General features: G+C 39.6%; 1 protein-coding gene across 1 annotated transcript in view; it reads right to left on the bottom strand.

Moving 5' to 3' along the window:
• Positions 1-25,233, bottom strand: part of LOC306851038 (protein turtle homolog B-like) — a 63,691-nt gene that overhangs the window by 1,571 nt on the left and 36,887 nt on the right. The window contains exons 5-19 of the mRNA XM_079387083.1: positions 21,442-21,559; positions 14,315-14,456; positions 12,589-12,734; positions 10,822-10,964; positions 10,579-10,719; positions 10,363-10,482; positions 9,270-9,420; positions 6,162-6,285; positions 5,705-5,880; positions 5,383-5,609; positions 4,878-4,962; positions 4,156-4,317; positions 3,909-3,954; positions 3,203-3,289; positions 977-2,623 (exon numbers count right to left, since the gene is read on the bottom strand). Coding sequence (XP_079243209.1) covers positions 977-2,623; positions 3,203-3,289; positions 3,909-3,954; positions 4,156-4,317; positions 4,878-4,962; positions 5,383-5,609; positions 5,705-5,880; positions 6,162-6,285; positions 9,270-9,420; positions 10,363-10,482; positions 10,579-10,719; positions 10,822-10,964; positions 12,589-12,734; positions 14,315-14,456; positions 21,442-21,559 — 3,515 coding nt within the window. The remainder of the gene's footprint in view (positions 1-976; positions 2,624-3,202; positions 3,290-3,908; positions 3,955-4,155; positions 4,318-4,877; positions 4,963-5,382; positions 5,610-5,704; positions 5,881-6,161; positions 6,286-9,269; positions 9,421-10,362; positions 10,483-10,578; positions 10,720-10,821; positions 10,965-12,588; positions 12,735-14,314; positions 14,457-21,441; positions 21,560-25,233) is intronic.

The following is a 25,233-nucleotide window of genomic DNA, read 5'->3' as shown; positions in this document are numbered from 1 at the left end:
TATTTAGAAAAGTCATGCATGATATTTTTGTACATGGAAACAAAATTTTAAAGGGGAATATCCAAGTGTGCCTCTAAAAGGGCGCAAGTGCAAAATTTCCTGAAAAAATTGCATGTATTTAATAATTGTAGAAATGCTTTGATAAGCAATACTGAAAAAATAGCATTGTTTGTGTTCTAGCAATAAAACTATTTTTATTGAAATTTGCCAAAAAAAGACAATGTATTATTGATGTCATGTAATAAAAAAATAGTCAAAAAAGTCATTCCCCTTTAAATGAGAATGATTTAAGGCCCCGCCTGCAAACCCCTCCCCTTTCAGACATGGATTCGACCCTTACCTATTGTGGTGTAGAGGACCTGGTCACAACAATGCTGCCCAGATAGCTGAGATCAATCAAAAACAAAGAGGGTAAGACTACCAGAGTCTCCAGAGAAAAGCGCCGTCTCTACTCTAGATGAGGATGAGTATTGCAAGAGATGAGCGCACACTCATCCCTGGCAACGAAGGCCGCCTAAGAAGGCCACCGTGATGGTCAAAGCCCTGAATTAGAGGAAGTGAAAGAAATGGAAGGAAATGAGCTGGAGAGGGTGAGTGATGTGATCAGCCCACAAAAGAGGACAAAGAAGTAAGAGCCATGGGATCATCATGGATGCACTAGAAAATCCTTAATCATGAAAAATGTTATACACTACGATAATTTCCTATATCAAAATTACACTGTTTAAAGGTTAAAGGAGAATAGGATTTGAAGAAAATAAAGAAACGTATGGAAATTTATCCTGTGAACCCAATAAGGAGTTATACTGGAGGACATGGACATTTGTGCATATGTAAATAGTCTATAGTAAGATGTACATGTAAAAATATTTTAACCGAAAATCGCAAAAGCATGAAAGCATTGCTTTTGCTGTACAGATGATGAATAACTATGTCCTTTGTCATTTTGGAGCCTCCAATGGTACAGTTCACCTACCCTGGAGAGGGTTCTGAGGGGAGCATCTCCTCATCTGTCCTTCTCTGAGATGGCATCTGGCCGAAAGCATCACTGCTCTCCGCGGGGGGTGAAGGGGACTGGGAGGGGTAGCTGGCCGCGGCTGTGGCAAAGGCCATGTGGGCACGGTAGCTGAGGCTGGGCCGCTGGCCGGTCTGGCCTTGGGTAGGTGAAGTGGCAGGGGAAGAGGAGAGAGACCTTCGGGAGAAGGAGACACTGGCGGGGTGGCGGGCGCTCTCGGGCATCTCTTGAGAGCGGGAAGACCGCAGGATGCTGGGGCGGGGAGGAGGGCGGACGAGAATGTCTGGAGAGCCGGCGTGTGAGCTGGGAGGGGTCTGGGTGAGAGGGGAGAGTCGTGACGGCTGCAGGACCACCTGCTGCAGGCCGAGATCCATCCTTCGAGCCGCCCTGGGGCTCAGCCAAGGCTGGGCCTCAGACCTCCAGCCATCCGAGCTCTCACTGTGTAGTGTGCTTGGGCTTCCCATGCGGGCCGTGGCGCCTGAGTAAGGCAACACTGGTATGCCCATACCGTGGGCAGTGTGTCTCAACTGCCCCAGAGTCTGGGCCTGTTGCATAGTTATATGCTTGGCTGAAGGGCCCTGAGGCGGAAACCTGCCGGGAGATCTGCTCAGGTGGGCTCTAGGGGCCTCCAGCTGGAGGAAAGCAGAGCTTGAAGGGAGCTGAGAGGTGGTGCTAAGAGTACGACTATAGGAGGGGTATGGCGGGGGCTCGGGGAGGTCCCGGTGGAGATATGAGGAATGACGTGGTGGAAGAGCGAGACGGGGACCCTCCTGACCTAGAAAGGGGAAGTCAGGAGGCTGCCAGATCTCGGTTGAGTGAGAGGAGGGAGGGCTATGCACCAGTGGGAGGCCGTGGCCGGAGGCACCATACTGATGGATCCTCAGCTCCTCCCTCTCCTCTGGGATGGTGGGATGGCGGAACGGCCCCTCAGGGGGGTATGAAGGTGAGGAGGACATGGCAGAGCTACGTGGACTAACATCAGGCATGTAAAAAGGAGGGTGAAGCTCCACCTCAGCACCACTACCTAGATAGCCATAGAAGGGGCCTGGAGGGAAGACCCTGTGAAAATGGGAGACCCGGCTCTGCCCTGTAGCCTGAAGTCGACTACCCTCCGAGATGCTCATACCTTCCATAGGCCTCTGGAACCGGGGGCTGTAGGCTGGGGGCTGCATGTAGGACTCCTGGCTGGAGGACACAGGGGATATCTGGGGCCTGAGGGTGGCCATGACTGGGGGTAGGGGCCCTGGGTCATCGTTCTCCTCATCTGATTGGCGGAACTCAGGATACAAGTCTGATTCCTCCACAAAAGGAAAACCCTCAATGCGTCGTGGCTTGAGGGATGTGTCGATGTCACTGGGGTCCATGACGAATCGGCCATCAGGTCCACGGCTGATCAACTCGATGGGCGTGGTGACCTCAGCCTCGTGCTTGGACACGCTGTACTTCTTACTGGTTATTGCTCTCTTGGTTTTCTTATAGAGGGAAAGCTCTTTCTCTTTCCTAGGGCTTGGCAACTTCTTAACGTAAAGACCATGGCCACCCACGCTGGCCAGAGATGGGGTCCGGGAAGAAGCAATGCTCTCAGGACTGATCTTCCCAGAGGACAGCCTATCAATCAAAAAAGACATGTGGCTTAGGACTGAGCCCTGGGGGATTCCAGAACGTAAAATCAGCACTATCAAAACAAGAATCACTCCATATTAAAACATGAAATATAATTCAAAAGGAAATGGCATGGCATTACACTTTCTTGTGCACTTATTTTAAAATTAACAAAATTCAGGGTAATTAGCCTTTATCCAGATGCCTTTTCATAACAGTAATTAGAATAAACACTGATCTTCATTTAAAGTCCATCTTAAAAGTGAAAGACGATGTCAGGGTGAGAGATAATGGAGAACAACAGAATGGAGACAGGACATAGAAACAGATAAGTCAGTACAGGCACCAGTGATCTAACATAATATCAGCTAAACTATATCTTCACCCAACTCTTCAATAATAATCCATCTTGCTGGCTATAAGCGGTCAAACAAGTGTCAAAATTTGGAGCAGCTGAGGGCTGAAGTTGTCTATTCCCCCAAAGAAGCAGTTTAGCTCTGCACCACTAACTGACATCATGCAGCTACGGCAGACAGGCACATGCTAGCGCCTGCTGCAGAGAGAGATGCAGGTGCAAGCACTCACTGAGGGCTGGTGGATGGGGGCCTGTAGCTGCTCCTGTCTGGCTCTTCCCAGTAGGGCTCAATGCCAGGCAAGGGGGTAAGAGGAGGCCTGCGGTGACAAAAACACAATAGAGACGGGGCAGAGTCGGCCGTCAACCAGACTATGGTTCCACACTGCTATGTGGAAATGGGTGGGATGGGAGCATGAGACTGCAGCTCTATGAAGACCACAATGGAATCGGATAAGAGCGTAAGTCCCAGTTTGAACTGGGTTGGAGGTACTACCCTTAATGTTCTCCTTCCTTTAGCTCTGGTTATAAATGTGAGAGTGACATGCTGCCATGCCTGCACTGATCAATTCAAAGGGGATGGGGGATAAGCTTCATGTTTATAATATATTCTTACGCTATTAAAAGGTTCTATCACAACCTGACTGGACGGCAAAAAAAAAGAAAGAGCTTGAGAAGATTGTTTGTAATGGCAAATCAATGCATCTCACTGCTGAAAAGCAGAGGTAAGCACGGATGCATTTATAGCAGCCACTTTAGTGACCACTCAAATCCTCCTCCATGCATCCCTCTCGATAACACAGCAGCTGCTAGGGTCAGCTGTTTGATTTCCCAAACTGTACATGCTCTCTATTTCTCTCTCTTAAGCCATGTGCCTGGTAGTCAAAAGATCTGCAGAAGTGCAAAGTATGATGGATGTTACCATGCACTGGTACTTACGGAGATTCGATGCTTTTCCTTGTGTGAGTAATTGATAATGGAGGGTCTAAGGACAAATCACACAATGTCACATCAGCATGACAATATGCTTCAGATCTTTACCTCAACCACTGCAATGCTGAAGCTGGTAAAATGCAATACAACCGAAAATATGTAACATTTTTTACAAATCCAATAAAGTTGTGATCTGTGCAAAAAATATTCATTAACGAGAGATAACCGTGTCTTGAAGTTAAGAAGGACTTACCTCGTTTGCGTTTAAGCTTGCGACGATGCTGCTTGTTGACAAAACATGCAGCGAGCGTGCTGAAGAGGATAGCAGCCGCCAAGAAACAGATGGTGGCCACGATACCGGCCACCACTGGCTTGGCCAGCCCCTCGTCTGAGATTTCTGTGGGAGGGAAGGGGTCTGAGAGAGGAGACACACTCCAGAACATGAAATTAGGATGGGAGAATGCAGCAAGCATGTATTCACAAAGCAGGTTAACGTGATCGCTGACAGTGATTCAGTTAGTGTGCATTATAAAGCAGACTATATCATAGTGTTAACACAATTGCAGCTTATCAGATCAGAAGTACCTTTTCTATTTAGATTGAGAGGACATGTGGCGTTCAGATTTTTGAGTCAAGTGGATTTTGAATGCAACTTCCAAAAACAAATTAGTATCTTTAATAATTAAGTTTTTTGTAGGTAAGGAAACATCCTGTGGCAGCAATCACATCTAACTTTAGTCAGTCCTATTAACTTCCATTTGGAGCAGAAATTAAAAAGTTCAGCTTTTTCATACAACAAAAATGGCTTAAAAAAGCCAGGACTGCCACTGATGTCCCCTCAAAAAAAATAGGTGCAAAAAAAAAAAAAAAAAACATACTGTAGGGCACTACATACAATGAGCAGCAGAGGGCAGTGAAGCTCTAGGTGGCTAAAGCAATGAATTGGTGCATTTTAGTTACGCCCCTTATTCTCACCTGTACTTGACACTCCCACCACATTACTGCTCTCACTGACAAGATCATCCATTACAGCTAGCGCTCGGAATTCATACCAAGAGTCCTGGGAGACAGAGAAACAGGTCAGTGGGTCACAAATCCTGTGAGGCCAACAGGTTGAAGTGTCAGATCTACCAACAGATTTGTAACAAGAACATTTGTAGCAGACGCCGATGTATGTCAGACTGAATTAAAATGACATCCTCTGAGCTTTTCAGCGGAAATGCATTCCCTCACTGAGTTTCTCTAAATAGTCACAGAACTGCCATTCTCTGAAACAAATGAAATTGCACAAGACGCACATCACTAAATTGAATTTCTGTAAATTAGACATTTTCACTCAGAAATACATCAAATGATAGACGTAAATTGGATTTCAAACTGCAAATAGCACTGACTTTAATTTCACCTCTATTATTTATGGGTAACTTAAAGAGTACCGTACACAAGTATGTAGTAGTGATATTAAAGTAGTAAGTATTACCTGAATAAGATCTCTTGCTATGATCTCAGTCTCAGTGGCAGGAATCAAGTCATCCAGAACCTCCCACCTTTCTCCCAGACGGAACTCAATGATGTAACGGTCAATTGGTGAAGAGTGGTTGGCCGGAGGAAGCCATGTCAACAATACACCCTGCTGTGTGCGGTTGGCTGTGAGGCACCGTGGTGGAGTTAGAAGCACCAGTGGTTCAGGGGTACTTATGGGATACCCTAGGAAAGATAAAGGGAGGTTGTAAGCGCATCTCATTTAGATGGTTATTCAGAGGTCCATTCCAAGATCTAGTTTGTGTAGAAGTGTCACTCACCTCCTGTAGTCACAGTGACTACCTCACTGAAGGGGCCGGTGCCCAGCTTGTTCTGGGCCAGCACACTAAATTGATAGGCAGTCTTTGGCTCCAACCCCTGGACCACCAACCACGTCTGAGAGCCGGGCACAGGTATGGAAAGCCAGTCATTTGGCCCTAAATCATTCTTCACCTTTCTATTGGATTATACCAAAGAGTTCCATTATAAAACTTCAATTGAGTACAATGAAAAACAAGAACAGTGCACAATATATATTTCTTAAAAAGCAGTAAAATGCGAATAAATTGAGATTAAACATTCCATTGATTCATTCATTGTATTTACATATCCATATAATCCATAGCTTTAACAGCTAGTCTTTAAAAAAAAAAAAAAAAGACTACACCAAGTCACAAGTACATTTAGAAAAAAAGTGAGGAAGGAACTATATTTAGTGGGGGTTCTGGCAGGACTTACACCGGGCCGTACCAGACCGAGAACGTCTGTTCAAAGCCTCCGTCATATCCAGGTTCCCAGGAAACATTAGCGGAGCTTGTGGATGCTGACACGTGGACATTAGTTGGCGCATGTGGACTAGTGCCTGAAATGGTTATTTTTAATTAGTAGTATCAAATGCTAGTACTATTGCTCATACTAAATATTATGTATTTGAATTAACCACTAACCCTTAGCATTTAACTTCAGCACATAACTCTACCTAAATGATGCATTGGCTAAATGGCACATCAGATCATGTGGCTTGTGGAGCTGAGACATTTCTAGCCAGAATATCATAGTGACTTGGGGATGGGCTTGTTTGACCTAGGCCAATAAGTAAGCACCTAGAAACACCTTAACAAGGTTTGCACAGGCTAACACCTTTTTGTTTTATGCATTTTTTCTACCATTTTTATTTATGCCACTTAGGCAGAAATTCTCAATTACAGTTAAAAACACAAAATTCTACATTACCGTTCAAAAGTCTAGGGTTGGTACGATTTTTAAATGTTTTTGAAATAAGTATCTTATGCTCACCAAGGCTGCATTTATTTGATCAACACATAGTAAAAACAGTAATATTGTGATTTTTTTTTTAAATATTGTATTTAAATAAGTATTAAAATATATTTAAATAAATTTTAAAAATTAGTTTGTTCACATGATCCTTCAGAAATCATTCCAATATGCTTATCCATGCTAAAACTGTTGTGCTGCTTAATATTTTTGTGGAGCCCGTGAAACACTTTTTTCAAGATTCTTTGATTAATATCAGTGTTGGATAAGTTGCTTTCAAAAAGTAATTAATTACTATTACTAATTGCATCATCAATGTTGTATTTAAATTACTTTACTAATTACTCTGTCTGAAAAGTAATTTAGTTACTTAATAAGTAACTTAATTATTCAAATCCCTAATTGGGCTACATCTTAAAATCCCTATAAACCTTAAAGCATGGCCAGCAGAAATTAAAGTCTTTATTCTTTCAATTTGAGTCAAACATAGAATAGTTTATCCTTTTAGCTTTAAAACAACTGTAATACTTAAACATTTTTATAAAAAAATGTAACCTCCTTTGGTTAACAAAGATTTCTGAATAACAAAAAAGCTAAAAAGTTAAACAATACATTTCAGTTTGGCAAGATGTTCAGTGAAAGCCCAATTATTAAAATCCGTACAGATTTATGTAAAAATAACACCTTAACTAATGTAGGTAAGAATAAATTACAGAAATGATCTCCTCCGCTGAATAAAGCCATGTTAGATCGCGCTGTTCTTCTGAGGTAAATTCCGGCTTATTCCTCATAGCAGGTCTTCTTTCAAAAACGATGAAAATTAGATGAATCTTTACTTTTTTTGTATCTAGGTGAGGGCGTTTGCACACAGGTGACTGCATATAATGAGCTCAGATACGGGAAAGACTGTATCTCGCCTTTAGTTTCATACGGATTACATAATCAGAGAATATCCGTTTTCGATTTGAATTCGTCAATTTAAAAGTAGACACTTCAAGCTTCATATACGGGAAAGACTGTATCTTGCTTTAGTTTCATACAGATTACATAATCAGATAATATTCGTTTTCGATTTGAATTTGTTAATTTAAAAGTAGACACTTCAAGCTTCATACACGGGAAAGACTTTAGATTTCAAATTCAATATTGATTTTAGAACTGTTGAAATTATTTACAGTATGCAACGCAAATACTTTATAAGTAACTGTAATTACTTATAAATTAAATTACCTAAAAATGAACAGTAATCCCTTACTTTACTTTTTCAGTGGATAAGTAATTTAATTACAGTAACGTGTTACTTAGTAATGCGTTCCACCCAAAACTGATTATTAAAAAGTTTGAATGAACCGCATTTATTGGAAATAGAATTTTTGTAACTGTCACTTTTGATCAGTTTGGTGTGTCCTCACTGAATAAAATAATTAATTTAATTAAAAAAATCTTACTGACCCCAAATTTTTGAACAGTAGTGTATATTCATGAGTGAATTAATCACATATCTGCCAAAACCCATTAGCAAAATGAGACCTAACAAAACAAAGTCCATTATATGCCATGCTGAATATAATGTGAAGGAACGAATTCACTAAACATTTACAAGTAGCAGGGTCATTGTTAGGGGAGACATCCGGGAGCATTGTCTATTAATGGCCGCAATTCATTCTTAGTGATTAACCCAAAATCTTTAAGGTCTAGGTTAGACTCTTTGTCCCAAAACAACTACTTGCCAAGATGGATTTAGCTTTGTCAGACACAGCTAGAAAGATTTATGAGAAACTGAAGAACAGGAGATCAATTTGCCTGACCTGAACCTCCTCTCACTTATGTTTTTTGACTAGACAATAAACTAACTCTGTGTACAGACTGACCCAGTCTGATAATAGCAGGAGAGCACAGGACGATGGAAATGCTGAAGTGGAGGATGGATTCAGGAGTTCCATCACATCTCTTATCGGCACCTAGCAGCTGCTGAGGATCTGTTAATTGCTCCCTCATTAAGCATAATCTTTAGACTGTCATGACGCCAGTCCATCACCAAATAAATAACGTGTGTGTGGGGTTGCGTGTCTGCTGACACATCACTTGTCATCCGAGGGCGAACTCTCAGACGTGACAGCTGAGTTAGAGCTCCCACGAGCTACACGGCCCCCCTACTGTAATGACTCACTTGTGCCGCTTGGCTGGGAAGCGTAATGTCCTAGCCTACACTTCCTATCTGGCACATGTTGAGAAATCACATATCTGACGTATTTTGTGTCCTTAAGAACCTTCCAAATTTAACATGTAGTGCTGACCTGGTCCAAAAAATGTACAGTACAAAAATGTAATTAAATTAATAAAAATATTGCAATTAAGAAGGTTATTTCACAGTGCCATGCTACAGCCTTCATAGACAGACAGACAGACAGAGATAGATAGATAGATAGATAGATAGATAGATAGATAGATAGATAGATAGATAGATAGATAGATAGATAGATAGATAGATAGATAGATAGATAGATAGATAGATAGATAGATAGATAGATAGATAGATAAGAGACAGAAAGTAAGATAAGGGTCATTTACCTATTACAAAAAGGCGTGTGCTGGCAGTGATGCTTGTTACTACGTTGCTGGCAACACATTCCCACTCCCCATGATCCTCTTTGCTCAGAGACACAAATTGCAAGCTACCACTTGGTAAGATGTTATGTTTGCTTCTGCTGGGCTTCCCAACCTTGACAAAGGACACAATAATAAACAATTCTTGATTAAAGGGTTAGTTCACCCAAAAATGAAAATTAGCCCATGTTTTACTCACCCTCAAAGCATCCTAGGTGTATAGGACTTTCTTCTTTCAGACGAAACTAATTGGAGTTAAATTAAAAATGATCCTCGCTCTTCCAAGCGTTAGAATGGGAGTAGACAGGTGTTTTTGTTCAATAGTCCAAAAGTAGTCAAATAAAGCCATTTGAGGCACGTAATAAAACATACCTCAAATGGCTCCGGGGGGTGAATAAAGGCCTCCTGTAGCGAATCACTGCATTTTGTAAGAAAAATATCCATATTTAAAATGTTATAATAATTTTTAGCTCACTTCTGCTGACAGCCATACGTGCAAGCCGTTCCGGCGGATATTTAGTACGTATGCGTTGTGCATGCGCCTTTGAGATATGCTAGTCTTGCGAGTTTGTTTACAGGAGCAAAGGAAGCAAAGTTTCCTTACTTTAGCAAAGGAAAACCAGTCTCTTCTTGGCTTAAATCGAAATCCTCCACCATTCTTCTTTACAAATCCTCATTTTGTGCTTCTAACTCGTGACCAGCGTTTTGTTTTGCTCTCTCCTTCGCGCTTTCACGTTCGTCAATAATCACCGCCACGTGCACGACGCATACGTCCTACGTCATCCTCCGGAATGGCTTGTGCGTATGACAGTCAACAGAAGTAAGAAAAAACATTTTAAATATGGATATTTTTATTACAAAAACACATCGATTCGGATAAAGGATCATTTTTAATATAACTCAGAGATTCATCTGAAAGAAGAAAGTCATATACACCTAGGATGCTTTGAGGGGGAGTAAAACATGGGCTAATTTTCATTTTTGGGTGAACTAACCCTTTAACTATCTACGAAAAGGGGAAAAATAATACACGTAATGTTGTGGTGGGTCATGGTACCTTTCTCCATACGATGGTTGGAATCTCAGGTTCTCCAGAAGCAGCGCAGGGTATGACCAGCTCTCTACCCGCCTCCTGACGGTACTCCCCCCCGGGCCTCACATTGAAGTAAGGGGGGTCCTGGGGTCACATGATGATGTTTACTTCACAAACCACACAACACATCTCAAAAATTCAAGGAAAATGTGATTTTTTAATTAAGATGTACTGACTCACCTTTAGCACCAGAGTGGCCGGAGGGGACTGTCCCATGGTACCTAGGACATTGTAAGGCACACAGGTGTAGGTGCCAAGGGAGTCTTCTGTGACCTCTGCCACCCGAATGCTTCCGTCTGCCATCTGGCTCCATCCAGGATACTGTGAGAGGAACAAAGGAGCAAAATCAGAGAACTGGAGTGTTGTCAAATGTTGTCAAAGAGTCTTGACATTTCAGAAGTCAAAAGTCCATGCATTACAGACCTTCTCAATTCTGAGGGGGTAGCCATCTTTCTCCCATCGGACTGACGTAACTGGGGGGTTCGCATCCACTGGGCAGCGAATAATTCCTGGCAACTTTCTTGGGACGTAGATGACAGGTGGCATGTTAACAACACGGGCAGGGTCTGCGGAGAGGATACGGTCCAAACAGGAATGAGGAGCAGGGGTAATAATGTTAGTTATGCTAAAGCATATACCACAGATGATGTAATCAAGTCAGTCTCGTTATGCTGTCAAAGTACTTTATCCATTTTTTTAGTACTTTATCCATCATAATACGTTTCATAGCAGTTATAGATATTAAAATCTAAATCAACACATCTCCCATATTTTCACTGCAAAATCGCAGTGTTCGGGAGCCTGTGTAAGTGATGTGTGGTAACAGAACATGTAAGTGTTATTTAAAGCCCTTCCTGTGAAGTTCTCTCACCTGCAGCAGCCCTGGGGTGTCGCTGACTGATGTAGCACAACCCCAGCGGCACAGAGGAGCGGCTGCTAATGAGACAGTCAGCCACTGCTCGGCATATGACACAATATAATGTGCTTTTCCACAGTTAATCTCTTTTCTCTTCAAACTGCCAGGCTATGTTTCCCCTCAGTTAATTCATTAAGGCCCCCTTGTCACCCCTGACCTCTTTTCTGCTGTGATGATATAGTGGGTCGTCCTGAAATACTGTTCGGGGTGGTAAAATAAGAGAAACAAGCCATCTTTTGAATTCTATATGCCCCCTTTCCAGCAGAAAATTCACATTCAAGAAAATACACATTTTCACTACACATTACACTTTCTTCCTATTGTAACAATCATGTGTGTGTATGTGGGTGTATAGTATATATACACACACAAACATAAAATTATAAGTTCGTTATTTAATGTTTTGCAATTTTATATATACATATATACAGAGCCATCCTTAGGTGGGTGCAACTGGTCCAGTCGAACCGGGCCCCGCAGCAAACGGACCGAGTGGCATACCAACTACCCCCAGCCCCACCCGGAATGCTTCAGCTAAGGTTATATGTAAAAAAAAAAAAAAAAAGAATACATATATATATATATATATATATATATATATACACACACACACACACACCCAAAACCCAAAACTGGTTGTGAATACAAATAATTATATTTCTTCATTATGATAACCTCAATGAATTAATATATGTAGGTGATGTTGTAGGAGATAACTGTAGGTGATATTGTAGGCTTGAAACATTGATTTGCATTCACATCTGTGTATTTTGTCTGTGTTACAGCAGCTTCTTTTAGAATCCAGAGCTGGAACTATTTGTTTTCTAATAAGGAATTGAAGTTGCTTCAGTGACAACTCTTGGCTGTCATTTATAACTGTCACGATTCCAATTTTTCATGGTGACTGCAGTAAGGCTTCTCCAAATCTGTCTTTTCTATTCAAGAGAGACAGACAGACAGACACAGAGGCAGCTCAGACTCAGGGCTTATCCGCCACTTCCTGCAGCACCACAAGAGTCCTGGTGCAGATGGAAGCGAGCTCTCAAACCCTCCAGAGAGAGGCAGCAACTAGAAAATCTCAGATGCCTGGCAGCCACCATGGCATCTCAAAGGGTGTAAATAGCTCTGTCCCTGTACGTGACAGACACCAATTACCCGCTCTGATGATAGTATACTTGACATAAAACACCTCAAAGGCACACAGGACATAGACTGAGATTTCAAACGCAAGCCTGGTGCTACCGGCTCTTTAAGAGGTTGAAGGTGAAACTCACATTGCACAGTCAGGTAAGCTGAAGCAGAGGGGGAGATGCCCAGGCTGTTACTTGGGCTGCAGGTGTATTTCCCAGCATCCTCTGGCTTCACTCTGTAGATAATGAGGGTTCCGTCAATAAAGATGCGAACGCGGAGCTTAAGATCACTGCAGGGAAGAGAAGAGAGATGATCCGTTAGAAAAATATTATTAAACGTGTTTGTACACCGAGAAGAACTGAGGCGGTTACAATGTATCATTATTATTGCAGTCTGTTTCTGCCTCAGAGTGAATAATAAAAAAGATAATTGTGAGAAAGTTTTAAATGAACGTTATACTTTTTGATGAAAAATAAACATCAAAACAGTCACAAGAATTAAAGCTACATTTGTGAGATATAGATGAAGAGTGCAATTAAGGGAAAGTCACAAGTATGACATTTTGATAAATTTGACATGAAGCCACAATTGTGATAAATAAAATTACAATTGTGATATATAAAGTCACAGTTACGAAAAAGTCATAATTGCGATACAAAAAAAGCAAGATTACGAGAAAGTCACAAATACGACAATGAAAAATGTGAGAAAAAGTAGCAATTTAAGAGTCACAAGTATGAGATTGAAATTTTGAGACGGTCAAAACTCGTAAAAGCGTAAAGATAAAACAATTTAATTGTGAGACATAATGTCAAAGTTATGACAGTCATAATGTTGGATAAAATACATAATTATGAGATAAAATCTTAATTATGAGAAATTTATGAGACATTTGTAAGTTATTATTATGGGAATTAAATTCACTTGTGAGGTATAAAATTGCAATTGTATAGACAAATTTGTGAGTATAATGTCACAATTATGAGATATAAAGTCACAGTTATGAAAAATAAAGACATATAAGATATACATATAAAAAAAACTTTAAACATTTCTTTTTATAATTGATGGGAAATGGCATTCAGTTTAATTTTAGCTTCTTAACTTTGGCTTTGGTTGAAGTAAACTTTATATTTTTTTCCCCCATCAATAAACTGTTCTTTTCACACACACACAAAAATTATATATATAAAAAAAATCAATAAACAAATGAAATGAAATAAAATAAAATAATTTGAGATTAGACAATATTTGGCAATCCCCCTACTAATAATGTACAACCCTGAGGATGAATGTATGTCTTCAGACAAAAAAAAATCACTTCTAAGCAAAAAAATATAGATTTTTATGGTTAATTTTACAAATATCAGTGTCTACTAAAGTGTTTTTACACAAAGTGGTAAGTTGGCCAGCAGTCTGAATATTCCCATGAACATCCGTCCGCCCCTCACAGTTCAATAGTACCGGAAACCGTTATTTCGAAACACTATTCTGGCCTGTCTCCACAAGAGAGGAACAGACTACAGCCCTGCATATAGAGGGTCAATACGGCCACGCTTGGGGGAGTCAGAACAGCTTCTGGCTCGGCTTCAGATGATCAGCATGTTTTTTTAGGCATGTGATGACACAAGCACAATGTCACAAGATGTTCCCATCCCGGCATAAAAACCTGCTGTGTGCGCCTCCGTCACTGCGCTAGCATTTGCCTTAATGCAGCTGTAGAGGGCTTGAGATTCAGGGATTCTGGGTCTAAAAATATATGTGGCTCTAATCTAAAACTGACAGACACACACACACACACACAGACAGCAGCTTCTGTGTTCAAGACTCTGAGACTTGGCACAGTAGTGAACTCGATCATAACTTTACTTCTTGAAGTAGACGTTGTCCTCCTCCCAGTACCAGGTATAGGTCAGGTTGCCAGGATACGCCTCTGCTTGGCACGTAAATTGGGCATTCTGGGATATGTTAACAGTAATGTTCTCAGGTGGTGACACGATGTATGGAGGACCTGGTGGAGGCAAACAGCGACAAGGGTTATAGACAGACAAATAAGCAAAAATCAAAACAGAAAAATTAGGGTTATTGTTTAGACTAATGTGAGCTGTAAGTAAAGTTGCAATTGTAAGGGAAACAATTATGAGAACTTTTTGAGATAAAGTCCCAATTATAAGAAATATAATTGTAACTGTGAAATATAAAGTCTCAATTGAGAAAGTCGCAATTGCACAGTCATAATTGCAGTATGAGGAATAGATACGTTTGCAAATGTGCAATTACAAGATATTTTTGCAATTATGAGAAGTAAATTTGCAAGAAATACATTTGCATTTATGAGATATAAAATTACATGTACAGTATGAGAAAGACATCTGTAAGATAAATGGTTGATGTTTATAAGATACAGACACATTTGTGAATTAAAGTTACAATTATGATATATACAGTAACAGTTACTGTATAACTGTAGTTTTTACAATATAATTTTTGTCAGCTGTGGTTGCCAGATTAATTTAGTAAAAAATACAGAAAAAGTTAAATTCACCACAAGCAGTGTTTCCACAAGCTTAAGTATATACTAATATACGGAAGGTGCACAGAGTCATTCATGCAAACACAACACACCATCATGGTAACACACATGACGCTTAAATAATGCAATAAACATTTAATAAACAACAGAAGATGTGCCATAAAACCCTAATGTACATAACTGATAAAAACTATTAAGTAGCATGATTATTCAAACAAAGCACTTTCAAATGTGAGACAGACACGCAGGGAATTCTGGGAATATCAATTTAGAGTATTTGACTGTAAATTATATGTTGATTTTCTCTTTTTTACTTCTAAAAACTACAACAAGCATTTTACTGTAAATTTACATGAAATGCCTGGATAGCTCTTTTACAGTTTTTCCCTGTATATAGTACAGGAACTTACTGTTAACCTACTGTGAATGTTTTTTTCATAGCTATTTTACAATATTTTACCGTTAAAATTACACAGTGTGAAAAATAAAGACACATCGGTGAGATGTAGTTTTAAATTTTTTTTTGGAAACAGTTTTTCATTTAAGCTGATGGCAAATAACTAGCACTCAGCTCAATTTTATCATCTTAAAGTCCGAATGAAATCTAAATTTACAATATTTATTTTGTTACTACATATTGCTAGTCTTAAAGGGAAAAATTAATCCGTGCAAGTTAATCCATTGAAGAAAATTATTTGTCTTCGTAATCTTTAATCAAAATCTAATCATTTGCTTCCGCTCTGAAATGGCATTCCTTCTCTGATGACGTCAGTTTGACGACATGGCCTATGGCTTGGGCAAAATTTGTTTAACCATGCCCCTTCAACCATTAGTTTGCGGTGAGTGAAAGATGAGAGGAGGAGCGCAATAATAAAACCCCGCCCTCTGTTCTATAGTTCCTGCTTCCCCTTCCATTTGTTCTCTGGTTCTGAGCCAAACAAGATAGCAAGACTAATCAAGAACAACCAATTACAACATATGACTAATTAAACAAAACAATAAGCCAGTGACATGACCGGAAAACAAAAGGAAGAGGAAGCAAGAACTAAAAGAATAGCAGATCAACTTTTAAAGCAGATCAAATAAACATACATAAACCAAACTGTGCAAAACCTCTTTAGTATTCATATTATATTTATGAGCAACTTTAACAACAGGTTGTCTAAATGACAACCTATAAATGCAATGCTAACAAGCTAGCATGCTAATGCTAACATGTTAGCGTGGTTATACTTTCAAAATATTGTGCCAGCCGTTCGCCTCCTAACGTTCTGTTTCTTAGCGTATTTACTGGAAGTGCAAACACATTTCATTTTTGTTTATATACACAAGGGAAAGGAATTATTGTCTGTGGTAATCAACTGCATGCCACAGATGTGATATTCCTTGCAATTATCCTAATTCTCCTCCATGTTTATGTGTGTATATAAACCTGTCTAATAAAGACAGCAAGGATACTACTGTCAGACCTTCCCACAGAGAATATTATCCTTCCCACATGAGGCTGTCACTGAAATTGCCAATAGACTTTTAATTAGACGTGTGGGTAGGCAGGAATATTGTCGTGACACTCGGACCGCTGTGAGATTTGTGGGTGCTCTGCAGAAAGATCCAGCATGAGTGCTGCTCTTTGCACAAACCCATGACTAGCTGTGAAATATCTTCTAATCTTAATATGTGGACTATGCTGAGAGCTTCCTGGATGTTTCCTTAATGTGTAGTAAATGACACTGCGTCTAAGGGGATTATTGACAGTAGCGCAGCTTTGCTTATTAAAATGAAATCGCAAAAGGCATCACTTGAAAGCGTCTAAAAATATCCCTGGCGTTGCTCATGCTCGTGTTATTGAAGCAGGTTTTAACTAGAGTGCCTCTCCAGAGGCTTCATGAGAATATTGCTTTTTGTAAAAACAATATTGCTAGTTTACTAAACAAAACAGCCCATGGCCAAGGCAATTTTGGCTCAGCACAGTTCATATGTGTCTCCATCTGACTCGTTGGTACTCAGACAAGAGCAGACGATCCTCTTCTAAATCACTCCAACTAACGCTCTAAATTCCAGGTAGGGCAGATTATATTGCTTATAAATATATATATATATATATTTCAATATGATCAGATATTCAGTTTTGTTTCAGTGTTTATGTACTCGGAATGGCTTAAATTGGTCAAATGTAATCCATCAATTCAATTAAGCAGACATTGTTGCCAAGTGGATTCAAAAAGTAATCAAATATCTAATTAAAATCTAATAAAAAACTAAAATAAATAATGTGTGTGTGTGTGTGTGTAACTGAATGTAAAGTTTCTTGTAAATGCTGATCAGTCCTGCACAATAACATTTAGGAGTTTTAGCCCATTCCTTAGTGCAGAACCGCTTAAACTCTGTGATGTTGGTGGGTTTCCTCCTATGAACTGCTTGCTTAGGTCCTTCCACAACATTTTAATTGGATTAAGGTCTGGACTTTGACTCAGCAATTCCAATTAAACATTAACTTTATTCTTCTTTAACCATTCTTTGGTAGAATGACTTGCAGAATGTGTGCTTGGGGTTGTTGTCTTGCTGCATGACCCACGTTCTCTGATGTTTTCCTTTAGAATTTGCTGGTATAATTCAGAATTCATTGTTCCATCAATGATGGCAGGCTGTCCTGGCCAAGATGCCGCAAAACAGGCCCAAGCCATGATACTACCACCACTGTTTCACCGATTGGATAAGATTCTTAAGATGGAATGCAGTGTGCTCTTTTCTCTGAGCATAATAGCTTCTCATTTAAACCAATAAGTTCTATTTTGGTTTCATCCATCCATTAAACCTTTCTCCAATAGTCCTCTGGCTTGTTCACATGTTCTTTGGCAAGCAATTTTCTTTTTGGAGAACATTGGCTTTCTTCTTGCAACTCTCCCATGCACACCACGGTTGCTCAGCGTTCTCCTGATGTTGGGCTCATGAACATTATCATCAGCCAATGTGAGAAAGGCCTTTGGTTGCTTAGAAGTTACCCTGCGAACTTTTGCAACATCGCAGACGCAGACTATTACACGTTCTGCTTTGGAGTGATCTTTGTTGGTCAACCACTTCTCGGGAAGGTAACAGTGGTCTTGAATTTCCTCCATTTGTCCACAATCTGTCTGACTGTGTATTTGTAGAGTCCAAACTCTTTAGAGATGGTTTTGTAACATTTTCTAGTCTGATGAGCAACATCAACTCTTTTTCCGAGGTCCTCAGTAATCTCCTTTGTTCATGACATGATTCACTTTCACAAACATGATCAGACTTTGATAGATCCCCGTTCTTTGAATAAAATAGGTCACGTACTGACATTTGATAGTCATTGCACTGTAAAATGTATATATATATATATATATATATATATATACACACACACACACATAAAACATTATAACATATACTAAAACATTTTTAAAAAGCCTCACACTGACTTTTTTTTTTTTTTAAGTGATGATGCAAACTAATTTGAAACATTTATTTGAAATTAATAATTACATCTGATCCAAAGAAATTAATTAAATTATTCTTATTCTGATTATCTTGTTACAGCATCTCACGCCAATAGAAATTTAATGTCTAAAAAAAATGCAAATCTGAAGTACTGTCCTGACATTGTACTACATCTTTCTTTACTGTATACTTTATGATTAACTAAAAAGTGATGTGAAGGGTGCATTAAAACAGGGTTCTTCAATGTGTTTTAGAATGTTTTTAGGGTTATAAAAGCTACTAATATATTTATAAAATCATGAGATAAATCACTATTATTTAATTCTATTGACAGTCTTGTTTTAAATATTTAAAAGATTACTTTAATGATGTGAATGATCAGAAAAAAATATGTCAACGGATATTATCTCTAGATAATTTCAAATAATAATTTGCATTTAATTTATTCTATAATACTGTATCAAAATAAAAGCCGATTCTTTTGAAAACAACATCAATTCTTTATATAATTTTAATATTTTACAACAGCATAAATTGGTCTTTATGCATGAAATTACATAGCTTTCATACATTAGCTTTCACTAATTTAGGGGAAATATTAAATTGTTTTGAAAGCCCTGCATTAAAATTTTTGTGATATTCAAGACATTGCTTCATTTTTCGCCAGCAAATCATCACAAATATATGGTAACTACTCAGTATATATCAGCCAGCTCTTAGCAGGTTGTGTAGGAAGTATGGACAAGAAGCTCCACGATGATTCCTGGTGCTCTGTGATCACAAGTGTCCTCTAAATTCTCCGTTTCCCAGCGCAGGCTGTGTGTTAGCGTGCTGCTCTGTATTCACAGCCATGCTCCACTGCCATAAATCTGACTGCAGTGAAAGCCACAAAGCCAGTGACAGGCAGCTTGCTCATGTTTGCTGTCATACTGTACACGGCCCATGGATAATAAACTGAACCACTTCATCATTCTGTACTAACGCGGAGGCCATATGGAGAGAGACTGTGGTATCAGTACCAGGTGCTGACTCAGAGCGAACAACCATTATTCTGTTTGCATGTGCATGAAACTCACACACTTATCAAACAGATCCCCTCATATCCATCATGAAGGAGACAAGACAGCCAGATCTTTTTCCAGGTGACGTTTGATCCATGGCTTAAACGGACCAGTGTGTTGATGACAGATTTGTTTTCCCTTTAAAGGAATAGTTCACTCAAAAAATTTAATTTTGTCATAATTTACTCGCCCTCATGTTGTTCCAAAACTAAATGTTTGGAACTTTCCAAATGTTGAACATAAAAGAAGATATTTTGAAGAATGCTGGTAACTAAACAGTTGTTGGTCCCCATTGACTTCCATAGGGAAAGAAATATTATGCAAGTCAATTGGGAACCGTCAACTGTTTGATTACAAGCATTCTTCAAAATATCATCTTTTGTGTTCAACAAAAGAAAGAAACCCGTACAGCTTTAGAATGACATGAGGGTGAGTAAACAACACAATTTTCATTTTTGGGTGAACGATCCCTTTAAAATCATTATTTGAACTCGTTCTCAGAAGCCAGGCCAAAAGGTATGGAGGCCCATTTCTGCCATTTAAGAAAACAAAATGCTTTGGTAAATCATGATATAAAATGTCATAATTTTGAGATTAAATATATAAATTATGAGATACTGAGTCATGGTTGAGATGAAAAGTCAAAAACTATGATATACAAAGTCAAAATTATAAAGTCCATTATAAAAGTGTACATTATGACAAAATTAAGTAGGAATCATAACAAAAAGTCAAAATCAAGATAAGTCAATTATGTCATTTTAACTTCAAATTTCAACATTTATATCAAAAGTATGGGAGCTTTAATTTTTTTAAGTGAAATGTATGAGATACTAAGTTATATTCATATCATATACTGTATCATGATTACTGTATGACTTTTTATGTCATGGGATAAAAGTCAAAATTGAGATAAAAGGTCATAATAATTATTCATAATATACTTTTGACATTTTGTCTTTTTATGTCCAAAAGAGTATCTCACGATTTCTACTTATGTTATAATAATGGCATAGTATCTCAATTTTGACTTTTTGTCATAATTATGTTACCGCAAGGTTTTTTTAAATAGATGCTGGTCGACAGAATGAAAACAGAAAATATAGAATTATTGTGAATGCTGATAGCATAGCTCAGATATTCCAATCAGAATTTTTTGATTCTTACTTTGGTAGTTTGCAAAAACTGAGCACTGCGGGAGAGATAACCAGTGTCCTTTTCTCCTTCTATTCTTATTACAGTCTAGATGAAATATCTGAAATATTAAAGAGATCTCCATACTGATCCTTTTCTATTGGTCACCAGCTAGACCAGCACAAATAAGCCTGACCAGCACAGAAATTAATGTGATCTGATATTTTCAGTAAGTTTGTAAATCAGCAGTTATGAGAAAGATATATAAGATCCTCATGTGAACTACAGGTTAATAAATAAACAGGCCACTCTGAAGGTGAGTGTGTACAAGACATGAGCGGTAACTGTAAACCTGCAGTATATCACCTCCATCGCTCCGAGCAGGGCTGTAAACAGCTTCTACTGGAAGGCTCCATTAGGAGCTGAGTGACAGGAAGTGATCTATGCAGATGGAGCGGACTGAGCGTATCGACTGCGGCAGATGTGCTTAGAGTGACGAGACGGAAAGACCAGACTTTGACAACACTTATGTGTCCATGCACAGATTCACTGAAAGAGACTAATTAACCAGGGAGCACTGAGGGCTTTGCATCTTTGCACCTAGTATCGACAAGACGCGATGACCACAGTAGCGAGAAAAGGACAAATATTGACAGTGAAGGACACTTGCTTGCTTCTCCTGACAATTACCGGAAGATTTTTTTTTTGTGTATAGATGTGTCTGTTGTGTATGTATCTCTTTGCTGGAGAAGGAAAATCAATGGATATGTGTTGCAACACAGACATTGCAATCTGTAGATGCTCACCTTGCACCAGAAGGCGGGTAGTGTGTAGCGCCTCCCCCTGGTCACTGTGGGCATGGCAGCTGTAGGCCCCCCGGTCCTCCCGCGTGATGGCCTGCACCGTCAGACTGCCATCACTCACCTGTACAAACAGTATATGTATTAAACATGGCTTACACAAAATGGTCAAAAATCAGTGTGGTAGCTAGTTGATTTAGCATGTTGCTAATATGCATTGAGCTCTTTACACCCCATTTTCATCCCATGAGGACATAAGGGGCCAGAATGCATCCACAGAAGAAGAGATCTTTTTTTTAAACAAAGTATATTTTATGGGACTGTCAATTTGACATATTGAGCTATTAATTAAATCCGTTCATAAGTTGTCAATTTTCTACTTTATCAAGGCAGCATTTTATCAAGTGATCTACAGTAAAAACATCAAAACATCTTTAAAACATGATATATTGAAAATATATACATTCAATTAAGTTGAGTTTTTTTTTCATTTTGTGCTTTCTAAAGAGTGGTTTGAACTATTTTTTAACTTACTGCCTTCAAAATTTCAATGGTAATATTTTTATACACAGCATAAATGGGTCTTTGGATGTGAAATTAATTATTTTAAGCTCCTTGTCATCAAAAAGTTTGAAAGCCCCTGCATTAAAATAATAAACAAAAAGAGTTATTTATTATGCATTTATTGCGGCATATATTTGTTTTTTTCTCTATCATATTTAATCTCCATTCAATACAAAAAAGTACTGCTATAATAAAAAAAATACATTTATAAAATAGATAATATAATAAAATATAATTGTCACGGTTGTGTCGGGAGGAGGAAGGCGAAGGAAACAGCTGGTGCAATTCAAACTCAGTTTAATAATAACAAAAAGGCAGAAGGACTATGGAGAACACAACATAGTATAACTGTGACCGGACAACCAAAGACTGAACAGACTGGGGCTTAAATACATACACAAACGAGGGTAATTAACTAGACACAGGTGAACGGAACGAACTAATCAGGGCAACTAGGTTTGGCCACTTTGGCCAAGAAACATTTTCTTGGGTTGAACCTGGGGTCTACAGGACAAAACATACTGAACATGTGACATTACTCCCGCGTCCTGCGCCGTTACAATTCCACCGGGGAGGGGGGGCGGGTGCCCTGGAGGCTGGTGCACAGCAGGAACAGGGCGGAGACAAGGGAGGCCTCTAGGGCGGGTCAGAGAGCCAAGGAGGCACCGGCAGATCAGGGAGCCATGGAGGTGCCGGCCATTCGGGAGGCCAAGGAGGAGCCGGCCATTCGGGAGGCCATGGCCGATGGTCCAAGGTCTTAGGTTCGGCCACTTTGGCCACGAACATATGCCCCCCCCCCCCCCCCAAAAAATTATTGGGGTGAACCTGGGGTCTACAGGCCAGGATGGACCCTGGAGGAGAAGGCACTGGAGGGCACCCTGGAGGAGCGGGAAGGGGTAGATGGCGGGCCGGACAGTGGATCGGCCGATGGGCTGGATAGCTGCTGTCATCCTAGGGCTTGGGAGTGGAGCGGCGGGCGGGCGGGCCAGACACAAAACATATGACAATAATATAATATAATATAGATGTTCAGATATATATTTGTGTGTGTGTGTGTGTGTGTGTGTGTATTTCTATGTTAAATTTTCATTCAACACTGAAAAGTTTTGCCATAAAATGGTTAAAAAAAAATTACATTTATAAAATGGTTTAAAATTAATGTTAATTTAATTTAACTTTAAAGCACATCAGATTTCAAATGAAACTTATCATTTGCAAATTAACAATATGGAATTTTAAAAGTGCATTTTTTTAAATCATATTTTATTTTTTTTAAAGAAATTCTGCATTGTTTTGCTTGTGCGTTTTAACAAACCAATCAAAATACATCTGCATCCCCATCTGAGCTTGAAAGTGCAGCTACATCTTTCTGCACAGGTTCCTGACAGGACGTTTTGGAAGAGGAGTGGGTCGAGTCTTATTCCCTGCACGTCGATAGCTTTAGCCAGAGGAGACTGGCATTATTGTTCCTCCCACACAATATCCAAAGGTGTGTCAAGTCCCGCTGGATGGTTGACACAATCCTCCAGGTCTGTCTCATCACCATCCTGTCTCTGACAGACACAGCACACTGATGACCCAGACAAGAGCAGGTAATAAACTCTCTCAAACACTGTGTGAGAGCTTTATTTAAACACACACTGCTGTGGAGGAGGGCAGGGTGAGAAAGAAGCTCTGTGCATCAAGACGAGACATCTGTGCCTCTTGCTCTTTAGTGTGTGTATTCCTTCACCGCATTCCTCCATTTCTCTAACAAGCCATGGAAGCAGGGAAAATAATGGAGGACCACCGGCGTCCACACCACTGTTCTCAAAGGTGAGGTCACGACACACTCCTTTTGAGTAAATGTCTGGGACTGTGGCTGGTTAGCAGTGGGAACGGCTTTTAAGAGCAAGAGCCAAAGCGGAGTGCTTTCTCCCTACAGAAGAAATAATTAAATATAGATTTGATACAATCTAATTGCAGCCGAATCAAGATTAATCACAGCGCATGGGGCAATTTACTAAATGCGATGTGGAATTTCCTAGCCTTCTGCCAGCATTCACATTCACTGACATAAAAATCAAGTGGGATTGTTTCTGCGGAGGGTCAGGGATTAAGTGTACAACGGCCCCCCTAAAAAGTATCTTTTGCACAATTAAGGTGGCTGCAAAAGGTAGGCATACTACATTTAAAGTTAAAAGTGGATAAAAACAGAACGACTAACTTCATCTGATATTTGTTGTGCTCAGAGCAACCAACTGCATGTTTCATAAACATTATGAAATGAAATCATGTTTTGGAGGCAAAAAAGGTCAATATTTTCAGATTTGTCAGGTTTTCTAACACTGTTGGCGACCACTGTAAATGCAAAAGCATTCTAATTAACAACAATTTTTATTTTTAATTAAAACAACAACAACAATAAATAATAATAATAAAAACTTAAATAAAAAAAATATAAAATTAAATAAAAAAATTAAATGTGACTTAATACTAATTGATAATAATTTCAATACAATTTTAATTAAAACAATAATTGTAATATTAATAAATTATAACTTAATACATGTAACAATTTAATACATATTTAGTTTGAAAAGTTAGCGTATTAAAGTAATTGCCACATGGTTTGTGTGTGTGTGTGGGTGTGTATATATATATATTAGTAATCATCATTTAGTCTTGTCACCTGTGTTTGATTAATTATCTAGTTTGCTCCTTTATTTCCTGTTTCTTTATAAGCATTCAGTTTTGTCTCAATCCTTGTCGGTTCTTAAGTTTATAATGGTAAATGTGTGTTGATGCCTAATAAAGTCTCTTTTTGTTATTCTTCATCGTGCGCTCCCGTATCTACAACCACCAACCGTTACAGAAGAACCGACCGCTTACCGAAGACGAGATCACTGCTCAGGATGCTTGAGCTTGTGCCCGTCGTTTGCGGGGGTTCACGCCACCGTTCGCGGCTCGCCCCTGCCCGTGCTGCGTGGGATGCCGATGAATGTTCCGCCCGCGGCGAGGAGGATTCCGCCGCAAGGGGCGATGAACGTTGCGCCGTCCGCGACGAGAAGGATTCCGCCGCCTATGACGGATTACCCCGAGCCGCCGAGGGAAGAAGTTCAGGTACCAGTGGGGGTTTTAATTGAGTTTGAGGGCATGTCATTCCCTCCAGTGCCTGCTCCTCGCCAGTGCCATCCAGTGCCTGCTCCTCGCCAGTGCCATCCAGTGCCTGCTCCTCGCCAGTGCCATCCAGTA

The sequence above is a fragment of the Barbus barbus genome (assembly GCF_936440315.1).
Source record: "Barbus barbus genome assembly, chromosome: 31".
Taxonomy (NCBI): Eukaryota; Metazoa; Chordata; class Actinopteri; order Cypriniformes; family Cyprinidae; genus Barbus; species Barbus barbus.
The sequence above is the reverse complement of the archived record's forward strand: the minus strand, read 5'-3'. Positions and strand labels throughout refer to the sequence as shown.